This window comes from Atractosteus spatula, chromosome 17 (assembly GCF_055471065.1).
Source record: "Atractosteus spatula isolate fAtrSpa1 chromosome 17, fAtrSpa1.hap1, whole genome shotgun sequence".
NCBI lineage: Eukaryota > Metazoa > Chordata > Actinopteri > Semionotiformes > Lepisosteidae > Atractosteus > Atractosteus spatula.
In genome coordinates this window covers 13069567-13081963 of record NC_142722.1, presented here as the reverse complement: position 1 = coordinate 13081963, position 12397 = coordinate 13069567, and the positions used below count along the sequence as shown (strand labels likewise).

Below are 12397 nucleotides of genomic sequence, written 5' to 3'. Positions count from 1 at the left end.
TACAAATTACCTTACTAATGGTAGCTAAAAAATATCGTTATAATAAGCAGGATCAGATAGCCTGTGACCTGAGTGAGGAACAGAGATTTTGTGCTTCCCTTTTACTCAGCAGTGAGTTGTGAACTAGCATATCTGTTGTTGCTTTTTATCCCCTTGGGCAGTTTAGTTCATAAATGATTAAACCTGTGATATTAATCAGGGCGCTTGTTCTCTCAGCTCTGGTGTTGTAAATGATTGTTTACTTGAGAAAGTGTTTTTTTTTCACTTAATATCACAACTTTAAAGTCTGTTGTTTCTGGGTAAAATGTTGAAGTGAAAGAAGTATAGAAATATCTTTGCATAAAGCGTTCTTTAGTGTACTTCAGTATGTTACATGCATTCCTTTGGGAAATTAATTTCTCTAACAGTAACCTGAGAGTTCCATATGTGTATTGCTCAACAGTTTTCTATTTGTGTTTCTGTGGAGAGTGCTAATTAAGTGGTTATTATTAAATTTGTTTTGGTTATAATAAGATGCAGAACAGGGAGGTAAACCAGATTTAAGGTGCATGTGTCCTCTGTTGTGTCAAGAGTATCACCATTTCATCTTTACTAAGCCACGATCCGCTTAGTTCTACCCATCCCTAAAAAGGCATTGCATTGTTAGTGGAATCTTGTGTGCAATTAGAATAGCACACAGTGATACTCTCCCTTCACAACCTATTGTTTGGTTGATTCTTCTATGTCTTTCTGAATTGATCCCACCTAAAATCTCTGTCTTTTAGTAAAGCTTGGGGATTCTCACACATGTGCTCTATCAAGATGTTGAGATCTGTGGAGCCCAGGGGTCCTTAGAGCTCCTTCATGCAAAAGGAATGAGGTAGCTCTAAAAAAAACAGTTGATGACCTTCCAGACGTGAAACTTCTGAGTAGTAAAGTACAGCTGTGGTACAGTGACGGACTGGCAAGACTTTGACCTGCGCAGAAGTGATTATTATTAAAAGTTATAACATTGCAGGGGATCAGTCATAAAGCTGTTAAACTCATTTTTAATGAAGTAGGAAGAGGAGCAAACAAACACAAACCTGCTTAGTGCTTGTGAGATGAGGAACGCACTTTGCAAAATGTGTTTCTTTTCACCTGGGGGATTTTTGTCTCCTCTGAAGTTCTTAATGCCTAATCTCTGTTTTGCATTGTTCCAGTTGAAGATGATGTGGCAATTTTCTATGCACGTATGCGTTTGTCTCTTGGACCCCTGAGGTGATTTTGGATCAAAAGTTGAAAATGTAATTGCAGAAATACACATGATTGGAGTTACAATCTACTAACTCAAAAAGGGTACTAATAAAAAAATGATTTGATAATATCTGTCAATCTTGAAAGTGTGTTACCATGATTTTCATAAGATAATATATGATTTGAAGGAGGTTGTTTTATGTATTCATAAAACATAGATTTTCTATTCTGAGGTATACTAAAATAAACCCACATATAGGGTTAAGAAAATTAATGTTTTTAGAGATGAAAAGTACTTCTGTAAATCTTTGTTCTGGGTCTTGTTCCAGCAGTGTACAAGTAAGCAGTGGTATTAGTAGAACCCTTTTTAAGCTTTTCTTAACAATAACTTCATGAAGTAATGTTATATGTAATCATTATGATAATTCTGAAAGTGATGGAAATGACAGTAATGAAAATATTTAATAATGGCAGTGCTCACAGGAAATCATCTCTCTTGGGCTTTGTTATTGCTAAAAGAATATCATTGTGTAGGAAATTGCCTTTATTCCATCAGACTCCCAGTATATTACAGTATCAATTACATTCTGTGACTGTGAGATTCAACAGTAAGGTGCTAATGCTGTACAAGTGTTAAGATCTGCAACAAAAATGAAAGAACACAATTTTGAAATTACAGGCTTATAACTAAATATAAATCACCTCGGACACATAATGTACATGCGTGTGGCAATTAAATTTTTCTATTACACTTCATTTTGAAATCCTTAATGATTTAAGCAGGTCTTTTTATCATGCTATGCATCTAAGAATTGTTAAGCAGTAGAGATGGCAGGAGAATAGAGTTATGAAACCCACAACAAGTTATGTTATGTGTTGGGAACCCTTGTGCTGAACCTGTTTATTGTGATTTTATATCCTTGGATCAGATCTCTTCTCATTCTCTTTTACTCTTGAGATTTAGTTCCCTTACCTTGTCTGTATGTGTGACTCCCTTGAGGTGCATTCTGAGGATCATTCTTGTCACTCTTTGAACTCCTTTATAGGGCTATTTGCTTATTGTGTTACAAACCTGAACACTAAGTGGTTTCAGTTTTTGAACATTAGTGCTGCAGTGCATTGTAATAGTGTAACATTGTCGCAATGCACTGTAAGCTGGCTTTTTTTATTGCTCTCCCCCCATTGCCTTGGGAAGAGCGTTGACTCGACACAAAATCTCAGATCGCTTCTTGCAGCTCAGAGTCACCCATGTGATCATATCGTATAGTTACTACTTCCCGTGTGGAATTTAATTTGCTAAACTTCTGCCCAATCCATGCGTCACTTTTAAGATTTTTCTATTTATTTTGCTGGTGTTCTTATTTGCTAGTTTCCCTGTATCAAATGTAGCCGATTTGTTAACTATACCAGAATCTAGATCATTGAGAATGAACCAGGAAGACCAAAAGGCCTAAAAAGGGTCCCTGCAGCACACCCTGGTTTACATATGTCCAATTCTGCCCCTTAGGGAGGACACATTGTTTCCTGTTCATTGATTAATTCTCAGTTTATATACATGCATTGCTTTGGATTCCCATAACATTTGACAGTAAATTTCAGATCAAAAGCTTACTGGAAATCTCAGTTCATCATGTCGTAAGTCATACATCATGTTTTTATTTAATAAAATTACTTTTTTGTATCTTATTTATTACTCCTGCTGGAATTCTATGCGTGCTTTTTTCAGTCTGGCTCCAACCTTCAGAAGACATGACGTTTGAGGTCATCTCTAAATTGACCAGAATAATGGGCAATAGCAAACATGGTAATTCCATCATTGACTATTTGCAGGTGTTCAATAAACTTGTAACAGCGAGAGACATAGATGATTGTCTCTCACACTTATAATTACTGAATATTTTTGGATTTGATGGAAGTTTGAAATACCAGTTCCGTCTCTGTCTGGAGCTGCAGAAATATGCCAAATTCTGGCAAGGTGTAATACATGTACATTACGTTTTGCTAATCTTGTGGATTGATTCCCCATTTTGATTTAGGCAGAAGAAAAATATTTTTCTCTTTACATTTCAGGAGGCATCTAAATAGACGAGGGGAAAAAATCTACCTGGAGACAAAAACAGTGTATTGATTATTTAGTGACATTTACTGCCAAATAATCAATTAATTCTTGATTTCCTGCTTTAAATAAGATGCCCTACTTTCACTTAACATTTAAATCTAATTTTGTGGTCTTTTGTCCATTTTTAAAATTAAATGGATTTATAAAGTAGTGCTGCAAAACCTTTATCACTGAGATTAGGTTACATTACATTCTAACACTAAATTATTGGAATCTTTTCCTTTTAGCTATAGATTTCATATTTCTTTTTGGAAGATAGCCAATGCTATTTGTTCTTCAGTTTTCTAAGCATTTCAATGTGTCCATTAGAATCTCACTAAAGGCTTAAAGTTCATTTTTCAATGGAAATAGTCGCAGTACATAGGGATATCTTACTAACCTTCTTGTCATGTTTCCCAAGAGGTATGACTGATCTGAAAGTATTATTCTGCAGGTTATTTTGACCTCAGCCTAGTGTTCTGAGGTGTGGGAAATTACATCAGCTGAGTCACTTCATTCCGGTTAACCAAGCCATTAGAATAGAGCTCAAGGAGTGCAGAACCTCAGAATCACCATTCCACTGCCACGGTGGAGTTTCTGTATGATGAAAGAACTCATCGTCTTCCAAAAAACAAACATATCTACAGTTTCCATTAATCTGCACTTTAAAGCAGTTTGGTTTTATTTTAGTCTGTCAAAATATGTTACTACAGATAATCATGAATATGACTTTTTTTTTTAATATGCCGGGTATTACATATAATTTATGGATGTGTACTTGTCTCTTGGTGAATTGTCCCAGTTTTGCCATCACAGAAACCTTAAAAATATTTTTTTTTTCTCAGCTGGAAAAGTTCAGGGTAAAACGGCCTAATTAAGCCTGTAGAGAGCACAGAACTGAACTTGATATTTTCTGTTTAAGGTGTTGGAAAAGCATTAAGATTTGGACTTCAAAATGGGTTTTATTATTTTTATGACTTAAGTTACAATTTCAAGGAATTAAAGGTTATCAAAGTCTTTGTGTGTATAATTTGTAAACATTTTTCTCAAGATACATTAGCAAAAATCGCAGTTCTGTCAACATGTCTGGCTCTAGTAAAATTACAAATACTTTAAAAGATGTTTTCTATTTGAGTAACGTGGACACAATAAACAGAACATTTCGAACACTTTCTTGGCACCTATCCTTCAAAAGAAGAAAATATGACAGGTCTTCTTTAGCACATGTATCAGATAATACCAAGAGCACTGGCAAGAAGCTGCAAAAGAACTTCGAATAGACAGAGGCCAAGTACAGAAGTGATCAAATATCTGCTGCTTTCAAGTAGAGAAAACATACACTGCAATATAAAACGTGTCTTGAAGAGGCTACAGATGAGAAGCACCTGGGTGTTTATTATGGCACATCATTTATGTTATGAAAACCATGGGGAATGTTGGGATATATAAGATTATTTAACATGCAAGTTAAGATCTCATTAGTATTGTATAACGTTTTGGCCACCATGAAAACAAAACAAAAAGATAAAGCTGGTCTGGAAGAAGTGGAGAAGAGAAGCACCAGATAATTTACTAAGCGTAAAGGAGGTGTTAACAGACACATAGAACTGAGTCTTTTTAGTTCTGAACAGAGAAGAGCACGAGGTGGGCTGACTCAAGTATTCACAAAGTATACAAAGTCAATCGAATAGACTTCTTGTGAATCATCACTGAAACACAAACCAGGGGACACAAGTAGAAACGACAGGGAGACAGATTTAAAACTGCAAAACATTCTTTACACAAATGGACCTGGGAGTCTGGAACAGTCTTTCAGGAGACAGCTTGTTGAGATTCTCAGATCATTTAGCTGTTAAATTCAAGAACCTAGATAGGAAAAATGTCCCCCTCTTGTTTGGAAGTGTTCTTATATAAACTATTGAAGATCACATGAAAATGTTGCTGGGCTTTTAGTTTCTTACATTTACTATTGTAGCTGTGCTACAGTAGTCTATAAAGAATCAGGCATTTATTAAAGGCAATTGCAGTGTTTCTCTTAGCTGCTTGAAAGCAGTCCCTGGGTCTTTTGGCAATGCCTTAAAAGCTGCACCTTAGTCAGACACTCTCTTATTCTTTCTTTCAGAATTTCAAGTGTGCCCACATTAGTGGCTATGAGGTAGGAGCACAACACAGTCATGGATAGAAAATGCATTGCTTGTTTTCTCACAGTGTATAAGATAGCATTGTTAGTTTGATAACTGTTAGCCTTTCCTTGATCATCAACTTATTGTTAACTTGGTTAACAGGGGTAGTGCTTTGCTTAAATGTTTAAAACTAAAAGGGTGCCAGATGGGGGAAATAATTAATCTTTCTAACCATAACTTATGTTTTTTGGCACCTCTGCATCCAGCTGGCTGGTTACCCTTCAACAAAACCTATGTGTTATGAGACTAGGGAGCTTGTGGTCAAAAGAAACATCAACATCAACTTTGTGGGACTTTGAAAATAGAGAAAACTATCTTACTTGGAGTTTTCACACAGACACTGTGATATAAAAAGTAAGCTTTCTTTTTTATATCAAAATTAAAAGTAGAATCGCAAAATTGCAGATTCGAAACTTGATAGGAAGCCAGTGCAAAGACTCCAGGACAGGAGTAATGTGATCGCTTGCATGTGACCTGGTCAGGATTCTGGCTGCCGAATTCTGAATGTATTGGAGTTTGTTCAGTATCGATTTAGATACCCCAGCAACTAGGGTGTTGCAGTAATAAATTCTAGGAAAAACAAATGTGTTGATTATCTTTTCTGTTAAAGTCAAAGAAAACATAGGATGTAGTCTGGTGATATTTCTGAGATGGCATAAAACATTTTTCGCATTGGGTTCAAAAGTCAAGCCAAGATTTAATATAGCCCCCAAATTCTTCAGTTTTGATTGAAATTAAAGCATAATGCCATCTTTCTGCACTGGTTTTATGTTGTTGATGGGAGGTGCCAAGAAGCATAACCTATAGAGTCCGTTACCTCGAACGAATCGACGTAGCTTTACACAGAACAAAGAAAGAAGCTTCCTTTTAAAAAGACTGTTTTGTTTGTCTCCTAGCAAAATTCCCTTCTGAGCAACAAACGTAAACCATTCTATCCTTGATAATACCAGCCTGCTGGTGTGGCGGTTCATACCAAGCACTGTGGATTAGGAAGTTGATTTTAGAGCTGTCGTGCAATGCTAGCCTGGGTTTGATCAAAAATTACAAGCCCGTTCCAGCCATGATGTTAAATGACTACAGAGGTCTGCTGCTTTGGCACTCTCGACCTTTTTATATTTTACATGAGTCTCTCTCGCATTAATCCAGAAATCTCAGGCATAACATTAAGCTCTCAGGGAATGGAGGAATGTGAATCGGTGAAAATGAAAAGGGTATGTAATCCTTAGACTGTGTTGTATGATATTTAGTGCAATGTGAGAAACCTGAATCTAGAAAGGAGATACTGTCTGCACTACAAGGATCCTCCTAAAGTTTACCTGGATACCAATTTCTTGATGTAAACTAACAAGGAAGTAGTGAACGTGCCTTTATCACCAAAAGGTGAAAGTTTTAATCACATCACAATTACAGATAGGAGAGATTCTTTGTTAGAGGGTGACCTTATTGCTTCTAGACTTGTTTTGATATTTATACAATCATAATTAGCTTATCCACTTCATAGTTATTTTTTTGCAGTACATTCCATCTTTTAAACCTATATGATATGGATCATAGCCATCTAAGGGTGATAGGATGAGTGAACTTTCATGCTGTGACATTTTTTAGACCAAAGATTGTTCACTGTACACCTCGGTTAAAAATTTACTTTTATAATCTGGCCCTTTTTGTTATTTTAGTTTTAATATTTCTGCAACACGAAATAGCCTTAAAATCTTGGTTTTAATGTATGTTTTGCTATGTAAGGTGCTCTGCTGTGAGTATTTGCTTTCTGTTGGTTTCATCCAATTTTCTGTAGATTAGAAAATGAATCAACATTCAGCAGGGCTGTGTTAGACAGGTCTTTGATGCAACATAGTCTGACAATAGTATTACTGCAAAGAAATGTTAAGCCTTCCAGCTACATGCGTCTTCCTGATGACATCAGTATGGCACCATGGGTTGAGTCTGGGGCTGTTCCAGGCCTCCCAACACACCTGCAGTGTCTGGAACCAAACAGTTTTCACTCCCGCCGAGCTTCAGCTCGCAAGCGAAGACGTTAACCACAATGCAACACTTTCAGCATTGTAAGTCTGCCGGAAACACACACACAAGCAGTTTTCAAAGTTGCCTTTTTTTGGCCAGAGGTTGGTGAAGAGAGAGAGAGAAAAGTTACGGAATTCCCCTCTCCAGTGCCACAGGTGTGCTCTCTGTCTTGTTGCACATTAAAGAGCAATCAGAATGAGAGCACTTCAAGAAGTGGCGCATTATAGCCATACAGGTTTCAGATGATCAAATCATGCATTAAAATTGTTGCACCTTTATGTGAAAGTGTGTGTGTATCTGTAGCCGTTTTTTGTACGAGCACATGGCAAGAATTGATACACAGGAGGCCAGAGGATCATGATATGCCGCTAGAGAATAAATGACATCCGATGGCACCGCATGTTGAAAGGTTTGTGAGGCTTGTGAGTAGCTTGAGCTACTGTAGCTATAGGAAAACATGGCGCATTTTATCTCATGACATCAGAAACAAACATTTAGATTGTTTTTTCATAAACTAAATATGTAAAAAAAACAACTGTTTTTTGTCTACTGCCTGGGCTGGGAAACCTGAACAAAAAATATTGGTACCCCAAATTATTAAACTACACTTTTTAGAGAATAACATTTTTCCAGTGAAGGGTGCTAGTGCTTTTGTCTGTGTCTTATGTATGGAAAGTATTTTACATGATCTAATAGTTTTAAGGGGCCACTGCTTTAACATTGTCCTAAAGGACTGTCCTGCTTAACAAAAGTTATACCATAAAATTTACAACTCTACTGTGCTGTGGTAAATTACCACATGGGGGCAAATAGTACTAAAATCTCAAGGGATCTTTCTGAATGAATAAACTGGTAAAGTCATTGATATTACTGGATGTGTCACTAAAGCCTGTGGCTGTGATTCCTCAAACAGCCACATGCAATTGGCTGATCACCACTGAGAATAAGGCAGGTTCAATCGGCCAGGGCTTTCGGTAGCATAGCGACCCCTGTGGTCTCCTGCGGGATTGCAGGCATGTGCTGCTGTAGGTGAGGAACGCACCTCTCCTCCGATAAGTGCTGCACCTCTGTCACGAGGCTGTGAGGGTTGAAAGCTGTGGCTTGAAGCCAGGTGGGTCAGAGGAGTCTGCCTCCTCTTCCTCATTCCCCGCTGCCTGTGGTCAAGGGTGTTGTACCTGCCACATAAACCACACTATTGACCATTCCTTGGCCATTCCCAATAACGCAACTAATTGTTGATTCTAAGTTTTTATAATGAAAATAAAAGGCATGTTTGTTTCTATCAATGATAAAGGCAGTTAAACCCTGGGTAAAATTTAAGTCATCATCTGTATAAAACCTACCTTCCAATAATATTTCAAAAGCATGCATTTTAAAAACACTAAATGTAATTGTCAAGGATCTATTGATTTGCCAGAATAAAGGTTCATCTGATGATGTATATTTATATTAGCATCCTTGTTAGGTATGTCTTAGAAATTTAAGTCAAAAGGCACACAAAATCAGAAGTTCCTAACATGAGTGGGCTTTGGTATCTGTTGTATTCTTTGTGAGATAAAGAGATATTTTTTATTTGCTTGTGTTTACAGAGTAGGTATTGCAGAGCTGCACCAGTCACTGCTCTGCTTTTACCTGGTGGTCGTGAGAACAGTACAAAAGAAACAGATGGGTCTGCATTTGATGTCCATCCAGTCTTGGTGAGCAAGAGGTTTCATTAGAACCTAAGAAAGTTTGCAAATTCAAGGAGGCCATTTGGCCTATCTGTCTCGTCTGGTTTCAAGTAGCTAAGTGAGTGTCCAGCTGTTTTTCTAAAGCAGTGGTAATTTCAGCTGGGTAGCTTGTTCTGCATGTCCTTTTTGTATCAAGAAGTGCCTCCCATTTTGTTTTAAATGCTCTTGCCCATAGCTGTGATTTGTGTCCTTTAGTTCATATTTCATAGATGGTTCTGAAGAAGTTCATTGGACAGTGCCTTTGAGGACTTTGAATACTTGAATCAAGTCTGTGTTCTGTGTTCCAGACTAAACCAATTTAGTTCCTTTACCGTGTCAGTGACCTGCAGTTGGGGAAAAAATATACACAGTGCTGTAAATGAGGTCTTACTAGTGCATTGTACAATCTAACATAGTGTTCCTTGACTTAAATTTTACATTTTTATCTGAACATCATTTTCCTTTTTTATTGCTTCCTCACATCCTTAGTGCTTCTGTGACTTTCGTCACCCTCAGGGTGAATGGTCACTCTTCTAAAAAAGAGAAGAATACAGAAACATTTTCATCAGCACGATTTATGATATTGCTCATCAGACATCAGGAGATATTCTGTCATGATACCTCCTAACAGCAGGTTATGTGAAGGAAATGCAGCATTGAATGCCATTAGACACCTACCTGAGATAGAAGGAAATAATTCAGTGCTAGTTTTAGAAATACAGCAATTTCACATCTACTGAATACAGTATTTTTTGTCTACAGAGCATTTTAACCTTTTTCATAAAGATTTTATTATCTGTGATTCACTCAAGGAAATATGCTATAGTCCAGTTACATAGTTACTATTGTGATTTTTTCCTGGATAATTGCACAGTCTAATGCTGCCTTTTTAAGAAAGCCACTGTTTTTTAACATTACCCAATATTAAGACCAGAAAAATGGCTGAAGTTCTTTCTGTAGAAATAGATTTAAGGAAAAACATTTCTGTTTATACAAATTAAATACCGTGGTGTGCATTTTATTTAGTGTTCAGACCTTTGAACAAGTTCCGTACTTTGGAGCAGAAAACTTTGTGGTTGGACATTAGTCTGGTTTGACAACCAATCAACCCCATCACCTGCAAAATTATAAATCCAGTACTTGATCTTAAATTTTTTGCCAGACGTGCCTTCAGACTGCTGAAATGAAATTTACGATCAAACATATACTCGTACGTTTTATTGGGCCTCGTGATGCTACTGATTTGATTGACTTGTTTGACTAGAAGGCGCTGTTTTTCTATAAAACCTTACTTACTGTACTTACTGTATATTTCACTGTCATTTGAAAGGCATTCAGCTTCCTTAAAACAAACGAAGCTTCTGCTTCTGTCTTCCTCAGGCCTGAGGGATTTACAGTGTCACGTTCTGTTTTCGTACCCTAATGATAAATTAATTCATGAACTGGTGAATGGAGATGAACGGCCTTTCTTGTGTGATACATTTTTGTCATTTTGTTGCACTGATACTAATATAGAGTCACCAAAATCACTTTCCCCTTCACCTTTTATTTTTTTGGTATAAACTGGCTTCTGAAAATATTTCAGTTGATCACTGTCCAGTGGTGGCAGCAGTTGTATTTCACCTGATGAGGCATCTCAGTCTTTGCGTTTTGTTGGCTGTGCACTCTTTGGCAGGTGAGATGTTGTTTTTCACTGCATGTTTCTACAGCTTTAACCAACCTCTGTCTTTGCAGGCGATAGGCAGCCCACCACCCCCACGGGTCTCTCTGCACACTCTCGCTCTGATTATATTTTGTGTTTCCACAGAACCTGCAGTGGGCCCGAGACGTGTTGCTAGGAAGCAGTGTCCCATGGCAACAACTGAAGCACATGCCAGCGCAAGGACTCTTCTGCGAGAGGAATAAGACTAATTTGTTCAATGTAAGTGAAGCTGTTAACCAAGCGTACACACCACTGTGGAGTGCTTTAGCTTGGTAGCTACCTGCTATCTGAATTGGCCTCGGTATTGTATCATGATTTTTAGACAGAAGTGAAGACAACTTCTCTGGGAAGTTTGTGGTATTGCTTGAATTTTCGAGGACAGAGACTTAAAACCGAGTTTAATAATATACATCCTGATAATTTTCAAAGGCTGACGTTACGGTTTTATGGGCAATATTTAGTTATGAATGAAGATAAGCTGTCTTTAGACTAACTGGTGGATGCTGCACATTAGTTCGGGTGGAGGGGAGTCCCCATTACCTGTAAAGCGCTTTGAGTAGAGTGTACAGAAAAGCGCCATATAAGTGTAAGCAATTATTTATTATTATTGTTATTATAACCGGACCTCAGGTCACATGTATCTCAGAGCCCCATAAGTCTTTCTGTAGTAGCTAAATTATTGGTTGGCCAATTTACTGTTATGGGTTGTGATTGTTTACCAAGTTGAGTTTAGTGAATAGGAGCAAAATTTGCAAATGTTGTTTGTGCTGTCATAGATAAGAACTGTGACTGTATGGATCACTTTGGTGAAAGTACTAAGATGACTCTTGTACGGTAGGCTTGTGTTTCTGTCAATTGTTGGCATTTATGAAGTTGAACTGGTGCATAAAGTGCATAAACATGGCTGTGAGGCAGTTTGACAAGAAGCCTCTAACAGACATGATGCCTCTAACAGATAGATGCAGTATTGCGATTGAGTGGTTTGTACGTTCTGGCCATGTGTTTTTTTTAGTTTAGCCCCTCCTGAACCCTGGCTGGAGTTCTTGCTTCTGGTGTGTCATCTACAGATTCTCTTGGGTCTATAGGATTATTTTCTTTTGAGCATAACATGCCTTGGTTCAGCCTTTCTGATTGAAATTAGGCAACTACTTTTAGAACGAAAATGATCCTCATTCTGCGGGACGTTTGTCTCATGGAGAACCTAGAAAGTCTGAAATACAATCATCCTCATTTCCCTATGTAGCAAGCAGGTGGGTTTCTGGCATTGCATTGCAACAGCCATCAAAACTGCAGGGCGTCGTGAGTCACATAAAGCTTCTGGTGCAACAAGAGTTTGGCTAAATTCAGTAGTCGCTTTGGACATACAGAGCTACCTGATCTACACACTGCTTCAAATAAGCATTAGCGCAAATATCACATTTGCAGGGTCACTGTCTTGTATGTAAGTATGCACTTTTTGATTTTTTTT

General features: G+C 37.6%; 1 protein-coding gene across 1 annotated transcript in view; it reads left to right on the top strand.

The window, feature by feature from the left end:
- The window catches only part of cabin1 (calcineurin binding protein 1), a 111567-nt gene that overhangs the window by 50790 nt on the left and 48380 nt on the right, over positions 1–12397 (top strand). Inside the window, exons 31-32 of the mRNA XM_088935792.1 lie at positions 9108–9215; positions 11035–11148. Coding sequence (XP_088791918.1) covers positions 9108–9215; positions 11035–11148 — 222 coding nt within the window. The remainder of the gene's footprint in view (positions 1–9107; positions 9216–11034; positions 11149–12397) is intronic.